At 33.7% G+C, this 19600-nt stretch overlaps 2 protein-coding genes across 2 annotated transcripts; both read left to right on the top strand.

Annotated features, from left to right (window-relative positions):
- Positions 1–3187: 3187 nt before the first annotated feature.
- On the top strand, positions 3188–12438 carry LOC125826436 (CSC1-like protein At1g32090). The gene is made up of 11 exons (XM_049505766.1): positions 3188–3756; positions 4591–4743; positions 6365–6500; positions 6633–6734; positions 6870–6989; positions 7159–7239; positions 7498–7838; positions 8629–8874; positions 9831–10155; positions 11341–11574; positions 11858–12438. Exons 1-11 carry the CDS (start codon positions 3443–3445, stop codon positions 12251–12253), a joined length of 2448 nt encoding a protein of 815 aa, XP_049361723.1. The 5' UTR covers positions 3188–3442; the 3' UTR covers positions 12254–12438.
- A 1982-nt stretch (positions 12439–14420) lies between these two features.
- On the top strand, positions 14421–19290 carry LOC125826964 (4-coumarate--CoA ligase-like 6). Its single transcript, XM_049506317.1, has 6 exons — positions 14421–15530; positions 16009–16198; positions 16555–16700; positions 16953–17020; positions 18516–18618; positions 19066–19290. The coding sequence occupies exons 1-6, from the start codon at positions 14427–14429 to the stop codon at positions 19177–19179; spliced, it is 1725 nt and encodes a 574-aa protein (XP_049362274.1). The 5' UTR covers positions 14421–14426; the 3' UTR covers positions 19180–19290.
- The last annotated feature ends 310 nt before the right edge of the window (positions 19291–19600 follow it).

Here is a 19600-nt window from a genome sequence, read left to right as displayed (position 1 = left end):
AGTTTTTATCTTTTAATATATTATTTCAAGTTTGAAACTTAGAATTTTGAATGGTTCAATAAATATTATAGTCCACACACGTTGGTAATATAATAAAACTTAAATCAAAATTAAATTAGTACTAATGCAAAAAAAAAATCAATTTAACACTAAGAATGACAATAATATTGAATATTTGTTCTTTGGTTTTACATTGGTTTAGACAATTAAAATACATAATTTAATTTTAATTTCCTTTAATATTTAGTCATGTAACTAATACTTATCAAACTTATTTTAGTATGATTTAATACTTTTAAAGTATGATCATTTTCATTATGACTTATTAATTTGCAATATTTGTTTTACGTCGATTTCATTATTATTATTATTATTATTTTTTGAATATTTTAGTGTCATTAATCATATCATATTTTGTGTTATTTTCTTAAGAAACACCTTAGATAGTTGTATTTTGGTAGGACTGAAGAAATATTTGAAGAACAAGTAAATTATATATTTGTATGAATACTTTACTGGAAAAACCTGAAAATCCAAAAAACCCAAAAAAATCCAAAAAAACCTGAGGTTGAAAAACCCGAGTTTTATTGTTTGATATTTGAAAAACCCGAACCAATCCAACCATGTACACCCTGTCACACTTATTGCGTGAAAGACTGAAAGTTAAAGAGTCTTGTTATATTGCTAGACTATAATGAGATGACCAAAACTTCTTTTAGATTTATGTGATCATATTATATCTAAATAGTATATTTATCAATAAGTTTTTTTTTTTTTGGAATAATTAAGCATACTTTTGGTACGTGATCACATTTTGTCTTGCTGTCCTAGAGGAATTTTGGTACGTCACATGTGACAAAAACACTCTAAACTACTCCACTAAGCATTAATTAACTTAACTAATAATCCAGTAAGTAGTAAAACAGAAAGATAAAGAATGAAAAGAATTATTCATTAATCATAGAGAACAAGGATAGTGATTATAGATATAAAAAAAATATAAACCCTTAGTAACAACCCCATACAACCCAAAAGTTTCTTAATTTACTAGAGTAATTTCTTACTTTCAACAAATGCTCCATTAAAATATGTATTTATATTAATTAATAAATGAAAACATAAATGAATACACAATAAGTTTGCGTATCATTTCAGTAATCCCATGTTGTGTTTGCTGTTTGTATGAAGAACAAAAAAACGAAAAATATGCACCAAAAGGGGTGAACTAAGGGTCATTAAAGTGGTTGAAAATCTTGAAATTTCAGGTCCATAATTTAATGAAAATAAAAAATACTGGGTGATTCTTTCTATCTGTCTTAGTCTTGGTGAACAAAGTTACCTGGTACCATAATATTAATCGAGGTGCGAAAAAGCTGATCTGAACATCATCGTCCACAAATTTACTACTATTTTATTATATTCTCTTTTCTTGATCCACATGCAACCTAACTGATTTCCAATCCTATCCATTTTATCACTATGCTTGTCTTATTTACATCTTTTTTTTTTCTCTTGTAAAGTTGTATCAAATGGAATTCTAGAAATTTAGTGACTTGTAAACAACCCAAATTTCTCATTCTGTTAAATTCAAAAAATAAAAAACTCAAATGTGTTTCACAAATTTTAAAATTGTATACCATTTGATGGAATGTTCTTGTAACATTTATTAATAGTAAAAAAAAAATACACTACTTTTGTCTTTGAAAAGCTACTAGTACAAAGAAAAACTTTAGCCCTTTCTACTGCTTTTGGGGATTTTTCAATTTTTCCTTTATAGTGACTTCTGGAATCTGAGCACGTTCTTTAAAAAAGGAAAATAAATAAAAAGGTACTTAAAAGAAACAAGAAAAATTAAAAGAAAACTTTTAAGCTGAGTGCTTAAATGAAGCCAATATTTCGGCGATTAATCTGGGATTTGTAATAATTATAACAGGAAAAATACCCATCTTTCATGTTCCAAAGTCAATAAACACTGGTAACATGGAAAACTACCAAATTTGATGACTTACCAAAATTTTTAAAAACATATTATAGAAGTATATATTTAATTTATGTTATAATTTTTTATTTTTTTTTAACTTTTTGTCCGAAATAGCACATATAACAAAAAATAGACAAAGTAGCACATACTGACCGACCATCTCAATTTTGATCTATCAAATCCAATAATTTATAAAATTAAATAATAGTTCAAATATGTTTTAAAGTATTTCGTTAAAAGTCATAAAGTTCAAATATTGAACCCGTATTAATTAAGTACTCTCCCCGTTTCTATTAATATGGTATTATTTTAGATTTTATATCGCTTATGAAATTATGTAAGTTTATTATTGTACATTTATTTAGTGTACTCTTGAAGTTAAATTTTCAATAAATGTTATTTTGTTTAATTAAATTAATCAATTAACATGAATTAATCATTTAGTTTTCTTACGTTGATCAAGTTTATTTTTCAAGATTAATAACTCTCAAAGTAAAATAGAAAAATAATATTATTTATGTGTTGATTTTGTATAGTAACTTATATATATTATAAACTATCTATTTTTAATAAGGACGATACATTATTAATGACACCGCACTAGTATGAACCAGTATTTCAAAAACGTTTTTGGGGCGAGTCTCGAGGCGGCGCGTATCAAAAACGCTTCGGGGCGTAAATTAAAGACGTAAATCCATAAGGCGTAAGTTTTAAAATTTGAGGCGTAAGCCTCGAACATAAAAACGTAAGTCCTGTGCGTAAAAACGTAGGCCCGAGCGTTTTTAATTTATTTTCGTGAACCTTTTTTGCTTTAAATTATATTTTTTATTGTTGGTGTAATGATATCTCTCAGATAGTAATTATAATACTTTTTTTTCTTCATTATTGATTATTAATACTTATCTCAAATAAAAATCATAATATAATTATATATATTATAGGTTATTTATAAAATTTATTTGTAAAATCATTGAAAGGTTTACTTTTACTTATTTTATTAGTAATAAAACTATAAAATTGAATATACATGAACCTACGCTCCGTAGATCCATGAGACTTACGCCTTGCTTCGTACTGTATAAAACGTTTCGCCTCATCCCGCCTTTTAAAACACTGGTATGAACAAAACCAGAAGTCAATTGAGTCAGCAAACAACTCAGAGGTTTTCTTTTTCATTTTTCTAGAGTTGCCCAGAATCCCAATACTAAAAAAAAAAAGAACCATTTTTTCTTGAACCCACAAAGATACAAATCATCATATTGAAAATTGAAAAAAAAGATACAGTAGTAGGCCATTCGCCATTGCCAATTGATAAAACTCCCATTATATTCAAAAATAAATAAATATATATAGTCTTTTCTTTATTTACTAGCTGTTTATACACCAATTTTCCTTTTAAAGCCAACTTTTGTTTCTGCTTTATACTTCTGTTACTTCTTGTTTTCTCATTGTTTTAATCTTATGGCAACTCTTAGTGATATTGGGGTTTCAGCAATTATAAACATTCTTGGTGCTTTTGCATTTTTGTTGGCTTTTGCTCTTCTTAGACTTCAGCCAATCAATGACAGGGTTTATTTCCCAAAGTGGTACATTAATGGGAAGAGGAGTGCTCCTAGGCATGTTGGGAATTTTGTGGGGAAGTTTGTTAATCTCAATTTCAAGACTTATCTTACTTTTCTCAATTGGATGCCTCAAGCTATGCAGATGAGTGAAGCTCAAATTATTGAACATGCTGGACTTGATTCTGCTGTTTTCTTGAGGATATACACTCTTGGGTATGGAAAAAAAAACTATCTTTTCTTGATTTATATTGTTTTGGGATGTTGAAAGTTGTCAACTTTTTAATCTTGCTTTTATGTTTTTTGGGAATTTTCTATCTGGGGTGGTGTAAAAATCCAATCTTTGGGGTTATACCTTTTCAATTGATGAATCCCAATGGTTTTTCTGCTGAAAAGTTTCAGAATTTACTTAATTTGGCTCCCCTTTCTTTATGGAGGGGGTGTGGGGGTGGGGAGCTAATTACATATATGAAGATACACTCTGAAATCCTCAATTAGAATTTTACTTTAGTTTTCCCCAATTCAATTTTGGCCTACTAATTTGTAGTACTTTTAGTGTAATTTTCAAATGTGTGAACTTTATTTCAGAAAGTTTGAGGACTCTATACCCAAATTGATAGTCAAAATTAAGTATTTTGACCCTCATAATCCATACTACTACACATAAATTGCGACAGACGGAGTACTTAATGAAAATCTCTATATGTTAAAGTGTACCTTTTGCAGTTTCCCAGCTCAAGAATTTCTGTGGCAGTTAATTTGTTTGCTTGATTTGGAATTTTTTGCCTTATCTGGAGTCTGATCCATGTTTTTTGTAGTTTAGCTAACAAGTTACTGTCATATTCGACCACATAAGACAGTGTAGTCTAGAGTGAACTGAAAAAAAATAGTGTAAACAGTCAACCAATTCCCAAACTTTCATGCTTATTGTCTTGTATAAATATAAATCTTTTTCTTCTTGACTTCTCATATCGGCCAGCTCTTAAGATTCAATTAAAGCTGCTGCTTTAAATTAATCTAATTATATACCTGCATTCTTGTCTTTGACAGCTTAAAGATTTTTGTGCCAACTGCACTTGTGGCACTTCTGGTTCTTATTCCAGTTAACGTGTCAGATGGGATATTGTTTTTCCTCAGCAAAGATTTGGTCGTCAGTGATATTGATAAGCTCTCTATATCCAATATTAAGCCCGAATCCTTGAAGTAAGTCTACTCTTGAATCATTATCTCTCATTTGATCTACAATAATCGCATGCCTGCTATGTTGCTTGGACTCTTCATTTGATCCAAAGTAGTGCATTTTTGGAGCATCCGACACGGGTGCGGCAACAACTTTGGAGAGTCTGAGCAGCTTAGCATGCGTGTCTATATGTTTCTGAGAAATGATGAAAGCTAAATTTGTGCTTCTACCATTGCTTACTCTGATTCCTCTCCTTATATTTTGTTATTGGATCTCTGATATCTGTCGTCTAAAAGCTTAGTATTATACAGAGGAAGCTTTACTTATCAGGGAGATTATCGAGGAGCACCAAAAGTATGTTACAAAACAAAGGGGCATATATTTTTGGATGTTCCTTAAAAAGGGTATAATTTTCACAAAGCTCCATCTTTAAGAGCCAAATGTAAATTATGTGTGCATTGCTCTTTCAGAGATTTAGAAGGGTGATGCTTCAATTTGTCTTTTAGAAAAGTCGAGCCTCTAACGGGTGGGCGGGCTTGTTTGCTAGTAGAAAGCACCTTGAACTAATGTTGATCCAAGCTAGTGATTTTGGGCATTATGCAAATTTCATTTCATATGTGGTTCCCACTTCCCAGTGTTTTCTGTCATGAGGTTTGTTGTCATACCATCTGCTTCTGAGTTCATCTGTAATTCAACGATTTCACTTCATCCAACTGCTCAAGTTGATGGTCATGCTGACAGGTTTGATTTCATATACTAACATACTTATTCGGTTTAGTCAACTATCGACTGCCTGATTAGTTAATTCCTGGTTTGTAAGGTCAAGAAAACAAGCCTACTGTTTTCATATTGTGGTCCAGTATGACTTATGTGTTAAAATTGTTTTCTTTTAGAATTCATGCATGGGCTTCTAGTCTTTGGAACATCCTTTTGCTGGAATTATGTATTTAACTGGCCAAAAAAGAAAACATAGATTGTGTGCATATAACATGGTAGGAAGTTTTCATCTGCATTAGTTTCTCTTTTTGGACCATGTTTCTTCTCGGTCAAGGAATTTGAGAAAGTTGGAGGTTGAGTGATAGAAGAGTCTTTTGAAGTCAATGTGCTTGTAGTGGCAGGACTTATTTCAGCAAGAAACTGCCTGCAGACACGAGAAAATATTACTAGAGATATTTCGGAAGGAATTGGTAAAGTTACTGTCATGTGACCAGGAGGTCACGGGTTCGGGTTGTGGAAATAGCCTCTTGCAGAAATGCAGGGTAAGACTGCATACTTAGATCCTTGTGGTCCGACCCTTCCCTGGACCCTCCGCGCAGCGAGAGCTTAGTGCACTGGGCTGCCCTATTTCCGTAAGGGAGGGTCGATATGGTTACTCTCAGACCTGGAGAAACAATGATATAACACATATTGACTTATTTTGTATCAGCATGCATGTTTATGTTCTGCTAAAGGGTAAAAAATGAAGGAAAATGTTAATGAGTAGTTGACATATTGTCAAGAGGAACAAAGATATGTACAGGGTAACTTACAAATAGTACTGTAATTTGTCTTGTCCTCTTTTTGTTTGAGCTTTCTTGTTCTGTGTGTATTCCTGTTGGATCTTATGCTAAAAAGGAGCTGCAATTGGTTGTTCACATGAATCAGGTTCTTTGTCCACATAGCAATGGAATACTTATTCACATTTTGGACCTGTTTTATGCTGTACAAGGAATATGGTAGAGTAGCTGCGATGAGATTAAAATTTTTGGCTTCACAAGACAGGCATGCCGAACAGTTCACGGTGGGTTAACTTGGGATTGGTTTCCTTGTTCTCAAGTTTGATGTTCTTTATCCTTGAGCTGAAGAATTTACCAATCATGGATAGAAAATTTGCTCTCCATTTTACAATGAACCTTTATATCTTGCCTTTCAGGTTCTGGTTAGGAATGTTCCTTATGAATCAAAACGCGCAATAACAGATAGTGTTGAAAATTTCTTTAAGAAGAACCATCCAGACGACTATCTTTGTCACCAGGTAACATGTCACTCTACAGTGGATAATTTTTGGTCATTTTTTTTTTTAGTGAGAAGGTGTTTACCTAGTATTGCTAACTCTTCTTGAGCTGGAATTGCTTACTTCATGTGGTTGCTTTGGTCTTATCTTTATTAGGCTGTCTACAATGCCAACAAGTTTGCCAAACTTGTCAGAAAAAGGGCTAGGCTTCAAAATTGGCTGGACTACAACCAGCTTAAGTTTGAAAGAAACCCAGAAAAGAGGCCAATAACAAAGGTACTTTTTAGCTGATAGAACTCAGGAAAAGCGACATTTTTTAGCTTGAACTTCTCATGGCACTGCTACCGTTTTTTTAAAAAGAGAAAAAATTCTCATGCTGTGGTTTTCTTCCTTTTTATACTTTATTAATGTTTTAACAGCATGCCATATCTCCTCTTTTCTGCAGAAAGGCTTCCTTGGACTTTGGGGCGAGAGAGTTGATTCCATTGACTACTACAAACAGCAGCTTAAGGAGTTTGATAGAAGAGTGAGTTTAGTAGCTAGTTTGATTAGCTTATTTGTTGTCCTTGACCAAATGAAAATTCTAGTCAGCATCTTTATTATATTTGTTTTGTTGAGACATTAAAATTGACATCTTTATTACATTTGTTGGATAAAGTTGTCCTTTTTCTTCCTCCCCCAACATATGTCTTTGGAAAGGAGAGGAACATCTTAAGTTAAGCTTTAATACAGGTTCCTTTTCTCCAATTTACTTATCCTTTGTTATTTATGTTTCTTTTTCTAGTTGACAATGGAACGTGAAAGCATTCTCAAGGACTCAAAATCTATCATGCCAGCTGCCTTTGTATCGTTTAATTCAAGATGCGGGGCAGCTGTTTGTGCACAAACACAGCAAAGCAAGAACCCAACATTGTGGCTTACTAATTGGGCCCCTGAACCACGAGATATATATTGGAGCAATCTGTCTATATCTTTTTTTTCTCTCACCCTCCGCAAGCTTTTGATTTCTGCGGCAGTGTTTGCTTTGGTATTCTTTTACATGATACCTATTGCCTTTGTGCAATCGTTGGCTAATCTGGAAGGTTTAGAAAAGGTTGCACCTTTCCTCAGGCCACTTATTGAATGGTAAGAACATTTTCTCTGCTTTCAAAGAAGAATGCATATTGTCCTTGCTTTGGAATAGAGTAGTATTTCGGTAATCTGATTCATTCATGCCTTATGTGAAAAGTTGATTTAATGAGGAAATATCAGTGTGCGGTGCCACATCCGGTATTAGTGTGTGTTTAAGTTCGCAACCGTAGTTGTCATGAATATTCATTACTCTGCAATCTGCATTAAATTCATATATGATACTCCTATTGACTTTTAAATTTTTTTAGCATTTTCTGGACCTTCTCCAACATGGATTATCTTCCTATTTCAGATTGTCATAGTCCAGATTTTCTCATCAGTTTATCTGCTGGTACTAAGAAACTGTAAAACTTTAGCCAATCAGCTGGTTTGATCTCCTTAAGAAATGCCATCTAAAATGATCTTGGTATCTGACTGCTGCTTCTTTTGATCTCAGCAGATAGATTTCAGCTATTGAAGACACAGTAGACTTGATGAATGTCTAAGCAACTTTCTTGAGATTACATTGTGCTTTAATCTACCACTTTATTTTGCTGTGTATTAAGCATCCTAGTTTATGTAGTATGACAGACAAAAAGAGAGGACTTCAGTTATTATCATTAGATTCTCTTTCAGGTGTCAAAAAGCTTTTTCTTTATCCAGATATGCTTGTTATATATTTTAGAGTTCTGACTAAGTCTGTTACTTCTATTTCTATTTACTAGTATTGTAACTCTCTTTCATATCAGCACTCATTGTATTTAAAGAGTTTCTTGTGAAGCAAAATTTCTCGAAATGCTTGCAGGAAGGTTATCAAGTCATTTCTACAGGGTTTTCTTCCTGGTTTGGCTCTTAAAGTGTTCTTGTTTGTTCTTCCTGCCATTCTGATGTTTATGTCAAAGATTGAGGGACATGTGGCGTTATCAGTGCTTGAGAGGAGAACAGCTGCAAAATACTATTATTTTATGTTGGTCAATGTATTCCTGGGGAGCATAGTAGCAGGGACAGCTTTCCAGCAACTTCATGCGTTCCTTCATGAATCAGCTACCCAGTAATCTCTCTAACTCTCTCTCAAAGCCTGTTGTATTACTATATCATTGTGTGATTTTCCACATCTCACCAGTACTCTTTATGGTTATTTAGGTCCATTATCATAGTTCAGAAATTATGATGATTGCACTATGTTCATGTGTTCTTGATACATGATAGATCCATTTGCTCCCTCAATGAAAGATGTATGCCTATGTGTGGTGGGACATAAATGTTAACCTCATTCTTTGATGATGTGATAATCATAATTCTATGTTATAAAAGTTCTCACAATGATTAAGGCCTAAGGGTGAGAAATATGAAACTAGAACTTTATTGAATGTTGACCAAGACATGGTCCAAGAGAAAGGAACAACACTAGCTTAGGTTAACACTAACTTTATTGTATCTTTGGAATGTTCTAAAATTCTTGATTTGCTCTCATTTTCCTTATTTTTTTTACCTCCAATAACCTTGACGATATTGTTGCATCAGAATGGAACAAATGTTGAGTTTGTAATGGAACTCGGGAAATCTTATAGCCAACTTCAACATAGCCTTGTGGACCTTATGAATCTTGCCCCTTTTGAAAGAGAATATATGCAACTCAAAGATCATCTGTATTGTTTCTCATTTGTTTTTCTGCCCCTTCATGTAATTTATAGACGGAGATCCGATTTTTTAAAAAAAAATATAGATGGATATCCAGCTTAAGTTGCTACCTTTTTCTTCTAAAGTTTAAATTAGATGGACTTCCTTTTAAAATACAGAAACTACTTAGTAATGCATTAGACTTGAAGGGTGCAAATTTGGAGAAAAGGAGTACTATATTTTTGTTGTTATTTCGACATAAGGAATAAACAAGTGCTTCTTTACTAGGTCTATAAATATGAAAAAAGCAGCACTTTTCTGAGACATAAGTTCATTTGATTTTGAGGAAGTTTGGAGTTCTATAGCATTTTGTTTTCTTTCATGCAGGATACCGAGAAATATTGGGGTATCAATACCAATGAAAGCAACTTTCTTTATGACATATATAATGGTTGATGGTTGGGCTGGTATTGCTGGTGAAATTCTCAGATTGAAACCTCTGGTTATTTTTCATCTTAAGAACATGTTCCTTGTGAAAACTGAAAGGGACGTGGAGAGAGCAATGGACCCCGGGAGCGTAGATTTTCCCGAGACACTTCCAAGTCTTCAACTATACTTTCTTCTGGGAATAGTATATGCTGTGGTTACTCCAATCCTTCTTCCTTTCATACTGATCTTCTTTGCCTTTGCTTATCTCGTTTACCGTCATCAGGTTAGTCGTTATCCTTTTATTTGTTTTCTTTTTAACTTGTCGATTTGTTTATAAACCTTATTAGAGCACATAGCTCTTAGTAGCTCTTTTTGTATTGAAAGCAATTTATAAGAGCAATTCATTGCATCAGTGATCAAACATTGAGTAACCTAAAGATTTGTGTGCCATTTTATGGGGAATGTAGTTTGAGTGTTCACAACAATATCCATGTTACCGTTTTATCAATTTTATGAATATATACAGGGAAATTTTGTCACTTAAATTTCCTTCTGTATGGAGAGTATTAGTTACATTATTGAAGTTAGAATCGGTACAGGTGACAGAAAAAGATAGAAGGAATAGGGGGAAAATGTTCTAAATAATGAATGCCACCAGAAAAGAACAACATTAAACTCGATGATCTATGCAACAAAAAATTGAGCCTCTGTGAATTTTCAATGAGAATATTCCTCAATACGTTTTGTGAGTATTGATACAGATAAGATTGACGTAATAAAAGCACAGAATATCCCTCAACTACTTCAAATTATCATAAGAATTATAAAGTCATTTTCTAATCATGGACCAACAAAGTGACTGATCAATAAAAATTCCACTAAAAGTTGTGGTGGGGTAGTAAGTACCCTTGTCTTCTTAACTACAGGTCTCGGGTTCAAGCCCTGTGAATGGAGTTGCCTAGGTAGGGAGTGTGTTACACTCAAAGTAGGACTTCCCTGTGCGAAACTGGATGCCCCAAAGCAGGTACCGGGACACTGGGTTGGAAACAAAAAAAGTCGTGATTCACGACTCATGGGAGTATAAATTGAGACGTTAGCTTTTCATTTTTTAACTAAAGGTATATCAGTTTCAGTAGAAAGTGATGAAAACAATTTATGATTAAAAAAGGTTAAAATCTCACTTCACTCATACGTAAAAGTTAGTAAAACAATACAATTTCAAAGCACATGTGAACAAACCAGCAATACTAAAATCTCTAAAATTTACGTATGATGAAAGACTAATTCTGGATCACGAGTCCTTTGTATTGCTAAAATAAGGGTCGGCAAAATTGTGGGAGTCTCAATTTCCATTGCTTGATGTTAAATAGTCCAATATAGGGACGAAATAGTATCCTTTTTCAAGAACATAGCTTTATATGGTGTATTCATCATCCATGATTTCTGATTGTTAGTTTGTTTTATGCAGGTAATTAATGTGTACAACCAACGTTATGAAAGTTGTGCTGCGTTCTGGCCCCATGTTCATGGGCGCATTATAGCAAGCTTAGTAATATCTCAACTGCTTCTGATGGGTCTGTTGAGCACAAAGAAAGCTGCAAAGTCCACCCCGTTCCTCGTGGTGTTGCCTGTTTTAACCTTAACATTTCACAAGTATTGTAAGAGTCGATTTGAACCTGCATTCAGAAAGTATCCCATTGAGGTAACCTTCACTTGCTAGTCATATATTGCATCTTTCTCAACACATTTCTGGCATATAACACATGCTTCCGTTTCTTCATATTTCTCCGTGATGAATCTTGCGACCACTTCATTTAAAAGCTTTAGTTGACAGAGGAGCACACTTTTGTTTATTAATTAGAGGGAACTTTGTCTAAAAGCTTAAGCAGATAGAGAGAACATCCACTAGTCTATGTACTTGTATCGTCAACAAATAGTAACGGAATAACATCTCACGTCTCTCCTATGTTCATGATCATTTTCAGGAAGCAATGGAAAAGGACTTGCAAGACCGATCTTCTGAATCTGACACCAACTTGAAAGCATACTTGGCTGATGCATATCTACATCCTATATTCCACTCATTTGAAGAGATTGAACTGGAGGACGTTAAAATCGACAAAAAGCCTCCTCCTGACAGCCCCAGCCCCCCGTTGAGTGAACTCAGCTCTCCATCCCCAACTCATGACGCCAAAGATCATAAGGAAGTCGAGCCATCTGGGACGTCTCAAACATCTCATAACGTCCAGCACTATGAAGTTGGACAACCAGGTGACTTGTTTCACTACGAATACGAACAAACCAGTCATGTATATCACTACGATTTCGAGTCACAGTATCACCATGATTCACAATATCAGCATAACGGATATCATTATTGAAGCCAGGTTTAATCCTTAGTTTGATTGATGTTTAGTAACTCAATTGCCTTAACCACCTTACTTAAGACCAGTTTAACATTTTGCTAAACAGGTCATGCCCCTCTAGTTGTAATTTTTTTGTCCACCAATGTAAATGCATTTGAGTTTCTTTAATTTTCTTACAAGTTTTTTGAGATGTTAATACATGTTCTTGTTTTCCTCTTTGTTTGTTAAGAAGAAGAAATCTAGGTGAGGTAGGAAAGTCTTAGACCTTGTAAATGCAGGTGTGAAATATAAAGGTGTAACAGCGGAATTTTAACTTGATGGGTTCGACTTTTAAGGTTCTTAGTCCATACTGTTAAAATTTATGGATTTATTGATATTATAGTACTTGTTGAATTTTTTTAGAATACAACATAATACTATTGGTGATAATTGAATTAAACACTAGTGAATCAGGAATTCAACTAAAACAAATTATTTTTAACATGAAATGTATTTTTGAATTTATCAAGAATTCAAGATAAAGACCACTATTTAAATAAGAATAGATTAAAGCAAGAGGAAAAATATCAACAACCGTAAAATTCTAAAAAGAGATTATATAAAAATATGCACATACAGTCAGTAGTCAGTACATATAAAAATATGCGCACACTTATTTTTAAATAGGTGCTTCCTCGTCCTTTTTTAGTTGTCATGTTGCTTTTTTTCAAAAGTCAATTTGACTAATTTTTAAATTAAAATTAGATTACATTAATATGATATATTAAAATAAAATATTAGATATTCAAAAATTATATGGAAAGTACTATAAATTGCAACATTTTTCATATCAATGTAATGAAAAAATACATCTTAAAATGTTAGTCAAAATTTATATCGTTTGACTATAAAAAAAGGAAACTATGACAAATAAAACGGGACGGAGAAATACACTCCACTGATTTCTTTTTAGTTATTGCATTTTTCGAGAGTCAATTTGACTAACTTTCAAAACTAAATTAGATTACATTAATATAATATTTTAAAATAAAAAAAATAGGTATTAAAAAACTATAAGTTACAATTTTTTTCATATTAATATAATAAAAAAATACATCATAAAATGTTTGTCAAAATTCATAAATGAAAACTATGACAACTAAAAAAGAACAAAGAGAGTAATTGGTTTGATTGGTTATTTTAATTATCTTTTGCTAAAAACCATAATTAAACCACATTTTATCGATTTTTAAACTTAAAATCAAAATCAAATCAATTGCTCTTTCAATTTGCAGTGAATATCCCTACTTCTCACCATCCACCGTCATTTCTATAGTATTTATTTATTTAAATTACAAATCAATATTTCTAGATAATCTCTTGTTTATTTATCAAATGTACATAAAAAAAGAGAGAGTTAAAACCCACATATTTTCAAATAATCATTTGTCATACAAAATATTTTCGTTTGCATCAAACATAGACATAAACCTTTCTATTTTAAATTAAAAAAATTCTTCGTCTTTTTTCAGCACGAGATCTAATTTAAAACCATCATTTTTTAAGTACGACAAAATTAAGAAATCAAAAGTTAGATAACTAGGCTTTATGCACCGACTCTTAATTCACATACATGTGAACTTTTCATATCCAACTACATTTTCATTAGTGTATTCTCTTTTAAATCTGATTTTTTTTCTTAAACCAATTTTATTTGTTTTCTTAATTTTTTTTTAATAAAAAAAGTCACAAAAATGTGAAAATTGTGACCAATATAGTATAAAATTAGATTCATAGTCCAGTTAAACAAAGAGAGTATAATTTTGTCACATAAAATAATGATGTTATTAGCATAAGGGACATATAGTCCTTATAAATTTATGGCATATAATTAGAAAATGTTAGGTTTATATAGAAATAGATTCTAAAACTTTTCCTTAATCAAATGTGTCCGTTCGAGTCTTGGATATCAAAAAAATAATGTTGGGAGACTAATTATGAATAATAGGTAATGTCAGATATTTACAATCTGTTAACTTTTTAAAGAGGGCAAAGACTAGATTTATTGTGTTGTGTATTGGTGAGTAAAGTACTAATTTTTATTACCTACTAAGATGGCAAAGCCTACATTTTTTTGTTCTATAAATGCAGTGCAGTGGGTTTTCTTGATTTGAGTTCATATGACACTAATTAACCCTTTGTGATCAAAATGGCAACATTCTTGAAAACCCAATTGAGCTCCCATGCCATAGAGGGTGAAGAAAGTGGGAATGGTGAAGTTGAGAAAAACCCTTCTAAAACCCTTTCATTTCCCTTTTGGTACTGTGCTGAAACAGGTATATACAGCAGCAAGTACCCTTCCATAAAATTGCCAGAAGACCCTTTTCTTGATGTTGTTTCCTTCATTTTTTCTCACAAAAATGGTGGGGTTTCTGCTCTTGTGGACTCAACTTCTGGCATTTCAATTTCCTATTCAGAGCTTTACCCAATGGTTAAGTCTATGGCTAGTGGTCTTCATCAAAGGGGTGTTTCAAAAGGTGATGTTGTTTTGATTCTCCTCCCTAATTCCATTTATTTCCCTGTTATTTTGTTGGGTGTTTTGGCTCTTGGTGCAATTGCAACCACTATGAATCCATTTAGTAATTTGTTAGAGATAAAGAAGCAAGCCCTTGATTGTTGTGTAACTTTGGCATTTACTTCTAATGATAAAGTTGATAAATTGTCTACATTAGATATTCCAGTTATAGGGGTGCCAGAAATTTTGGTTTCTGGTTCGAATTGTAGTGAAAGTTCTGTTTTTTATGAGCTGATTTCCTGTGATCCCAATTGGGATTCAAGACCTAAAATAAGCCAGCAAGATACAGCGGCAATTCTGTACTCGTCTGGTACTACTGGTGTGGGAAAAGGCGTTATCTTGACTCATGGGAACTTTATAGCCATGGTGGAAACTTTTGTGAGGTTTGAAGCTTCACAATATGAATATTCGAGTTCTGAGAATGTGTACTTGGATGTTACACCAATGTTTCATGTGTATGGGCTTTCTCTCTTTGTGATGGGGTTGTTGTCGTTGGGAACTACCATTGTTGTGATGAGCAAATTTGATGCTGATGAGATGGTGAAAGCTATTGAAAGATACAATGTCACTCATTTCCCCCTAGTCCCACCATTACTAATGGCATTGACTAGAAGAGCAAAGGAGGGTGCTTCGAGCAGTATGAAGAGCTTGAAACAGGTTTCATGTGGTGCAGCACCAGTAAACCCAAAATCCATTGAAGACTTTTGTCACACTCTCCCGGATGTTGATTTCATTCAGGTATGTCCCCTAAATCATTGACTGTCAATTGGATGCATCTTACCACGTGTCAAAGTAGCTACCATTTTGGAAAGACAAAGTTGCTAGTTAGTTCAAAGTAGAAGTGCTTTATTTATGTTCTTTGATCTGTTTAACTTCCCTGTTTCATTTTTGTTCTATTTGATCTGGATGAGTTCAGATTACTTGGTCTCATATTTTAAAGCACGCATTAGGAAAAAAATCAGTTGGGTTGTATGATGTTAGCTCTAAATATGAGTCTAATTGAAGCTCTTTACCTCAGTTTAACCCTTCAAAAGTAAATACTTTCTTCTTCTTCTTCTTCTTCTGATTCTCTTGTCCCGTGAGTCAATTGGAAATTGTAGACGTGTTAGAATATTGCAACTTGGAGCATTACTTATCCAAAGAGATGGAAATGGCACAATTATCTGTTTGTTTTGCTTTCACTATTCAGAAAGATATGTCATAATTTGTTGTCCAGGGATATGGCATGACTGAGTCAACTGCTATTGGAACACGTGGTTACAATAATGAAAAGCTGCATAATTATTCTTCAGTAGGGCTTCTAGCTCCAAACATGCAAGCTAAAGTAGTGGATTGGATCACCGGTTCAACCTTAGCTCCCAACTGCATGGGTGAGCTCTGGCTTTGTGGACCTGGTGTAATGAAAGGTACTTAGTTTCTCTGATGCTACTTATTCTATTTATCTGAAGATTCTGAAATGCTCTTTATGCTGCTAAATCATCACATAATTTTCTAAGCCGCTGAATTTTGTAAGAAGTTTTCTGGTGGATATGCATCATCCTTAGATTTTTTAAAAAGATTTTAGGTGAAAAACTGTGAAACTTTTAGCTCATATAACCATAGTGTATCTCTGATGTGTATGATATTGTTTGAGCTGATGCTTAACAAAAGCCGATTTGCAAAGTTATTGCCAAGTGCCAACCGTATATCTTGTTTTGGCTTTACAACTATTTATGTTGTCTAAACAGTAAGTAAAAATTCTGTATTTGGCTTCAATTTCCAGGATACTTGAATAACTTAGAGGCTACTAAGTCTACGATTGATGACAATGGTTATCTCCATACTGGTGATATTGCGTATTTTGATGAAGAAGGCTATCTTTATGTCATTGACCGTCTGAAAGAAACTATCAAATACAAGGGCTTTCAGGTAGATTTTTCAATTTCTTCTATTGGAGTTCTTGCCTACTTTCTGAGATCTAAAACTTGTTATGCTGCTTCTGATAATAAATATAGATCCGACTTGTAGTTCATTGTTCAATTTCTTCTTGATGCTTCATATGTTTGAGTAGCATCAGAAATTTACCCTGAGAACTAAGGCTTCCATTAGTATTTCAATCATTCTTTTAAATTTTTTGTTGAGTATGATGGATGGATTCTCTTGCTGTGTATATTTTTGCAGATAGCTCCTGCTGATTTAGAAGCTGTATTGGTCTCACATCCAGATATCATTGATGCTGCAGTAATAGGGTAAGCTTGACGGGTGCTTCAGATATTGGTGCAAATCTGTTAAAAGGAATACACGTAATTTGAATAGAAATTAGTAATTCATCCTCCATGGATACCATTTTGATGACACCGAACTTCATTCCTAAGAAGGGACTGCCAAATATGAAAAATTCAAAATAAAGGTGACTCGCTTGGAAAAATGGACATCAACATCTAATGCCTGGTAGAGGCATGAATAGGGGAAAACTTCTTTTTTTCAATCACATCTAACTGTTCCTTCATGTGGTTTACCATGATAGTGAACTTCCTCAAAATAGAATTCGCGATAGATGCTCTTGCTCGAGTTACAGAAGAAATTTGATTTCCTGCTGCTTGTATCAATTTGGCTCAGAGTATATCTGGTAGTCCTCACATATTTTTGGTGTCTAGACTGATGTAGTAAGTTATGCTCTCATCACTTTGTACCTAGAGCCAGTAGTGTCACTAGTTTATACAATCATGAAAGATATTGAATCATGGGAACTGTTCAACCATACCAAAAGGAGCTTTCCCTTTACTTATTTCCTTTATGCAGATATAATGAAAACGAGTCGGTCTGTAATTATGAGCATGCCCAGATGTTTGGATTTTTAATAATTTTAATTGTATTGGAAGATGTTATCATTTAGTAGTGGAAACAAGTGCATGATAAAATTTACCGGTCTTTACTCAAAATTTGTGGAAGATATTAAAGGCAATGTCAGTAAAAGGAGTGCAACTCGCAAAGTAGCAGATACCAGAGTTCATGGAAAAATATCTGGAGGACTGCAGCACCAACAAAAGTTAAATGCTTTACTTGGCTGGTCATTAGAAAGGCATGCTTGACTCATGAAGTCTTGAGGAAGAAAAGAAAGATCATACCTCCGTGGTGCTCTTTATGTGGAAAGACGGGGGAAACTAACAGTCACCTATTCTTACATTGTACTTTCACAGCAGAAATATGGTCCATGTTTCTCAACTATTTAGAAGTGAAATGGACTATGCCCGAACATACAGCTGATTTACTTAGTTGTTGGATCAGGAGAGGAGGTAGCAAGAGACAGGAGACCTGGTGGAATTTGATTCCACATTGCATTTGGTGGACAGTGTGGAAGGAGAGGAATAGTAGGAATTTTGAAGATATATCCAATTCCATTCACAAGGTTAAATGGAATTGCATTGTATCTCTATATTTTTGGTGTAAAGAGATAGGATTAGAGGATTCAGATCAACTTTTAGAACTCTTAGGATCCTTGTAAGTATTATGCTTTTTATTCTTTTTTGAATTTTTTAAAGGTCCCCAGCATATCCTTAATGCTGAAGAATACCATGTTTACCAATTCTCAAAAAAAATGTCAGTAAAAGTACTCCACATTGGCTCTTTATCACCAAATCTTCCATGCTGATCTTTGAATGATTGCATAATATCATTTCTTTATGCCACTTTTAGCATGGTCAGGCTTCTAACTCTCATCCACTTTGTTATTCGATTTTTCAGAGCCAGAGATGAGGAAGCTGGAGAAATTCCAGTTGCATTTGTCGTCAAGAGAGACGGGTGTGCAGTTTCCCAAACAGATGTAATCAACTTTGTTACTAAGCAGGTATAGTCAGCTTCACTGTCTGTTTTTCCGGGTTTCTTTGTGTTATTCCCTTTGCTTCATCTGGCAGCGAGTCATTCGTCCCCCTGCTAGTATGACAGTTGACGACAACAACAACAACAACAACAACACATATCCAGTATATATCCCACAAGTGGGGTCTGGGGAGGGTGGTGTGTACCCCTACCTTTTGAAAGTAGAGAGTTTGTTTCCAATAGACCCTCGAAGAATAAGATATTAGGAGGGTACTAATAATAATATTGATAAGGGAAACTAGACCACACTCAACTATTTACTTACCTTCTACCCTAACCAACGGCCTCCATAATCCTCCCTGCTGGTATGACATGGCTAATTTTATGATTTTCAAGAATACATGCATATGGTGCATCACGAATTCTTGGTATATAGTTGCCTCCATTGCTAATCGCTTCATATTCTTTATAACAGGTTGCACCATTCAAGAAGATTAGAAAAGTTTACTTCAGAGCTTCCATACCCAGGTCTGCAGCTGGGAAGATTCTTAGAAAGGAGTTACGGAACTTATTAACTTCCAAATTATAGAGCCTCTTCATCAACTGTTGAGCTCTGGAGCTGCCTAACAAAGTTCGCTAACCGGCGATACACAGAAGAAATCAGTTATAGATGAAGATAATTTTTTTGTGTTTTCTTATAGATGCAAAAACACCAGTTGCCTGGTAATATGTACATTTTTTTTTTATCAATCTTATGATTTCAGCAGCTCTAGTTGCCATCTATAGCTGCCAAAATGTATCGAATAATCCCTTCGTCCAGTATATTGATGATTGATCTCCTGATTTTTGCCTGAAATTGAGAGCAAATGTTTTTTTTTTACCTCTCAAGTGAAAACTGGAATCTGGCTGCCCACATGTTTGGTAAGCCTTGAAGGTTTACCCCTTGATGCAGAGTATAACAATAACTCTGGTCCTATGCCTAAGTGAAATGATTCAACAAAGGAACATGA

This window comes from Solanum verrucosum, unplaced genomic scaffold (assembly GCF_900185275.1).
Source record: "Solanum verrucosum unplaced genomic scaffold, falcon-dt-bn FXZP01000060.1, whole genome shotgun sequence".
Classification (NCBI taxonomy): Eukaryota; Viridiplantae; Streptophyta; class Magnoliopsida; order Solanales; family Solanaceae; genus Solanum; species Solanum verrucosum.
The sequence above is the reverse complement of the archived record's forward strand: the minus strand, read 5'-3'. Positions and strand labels throughout refer to the sequence as shown.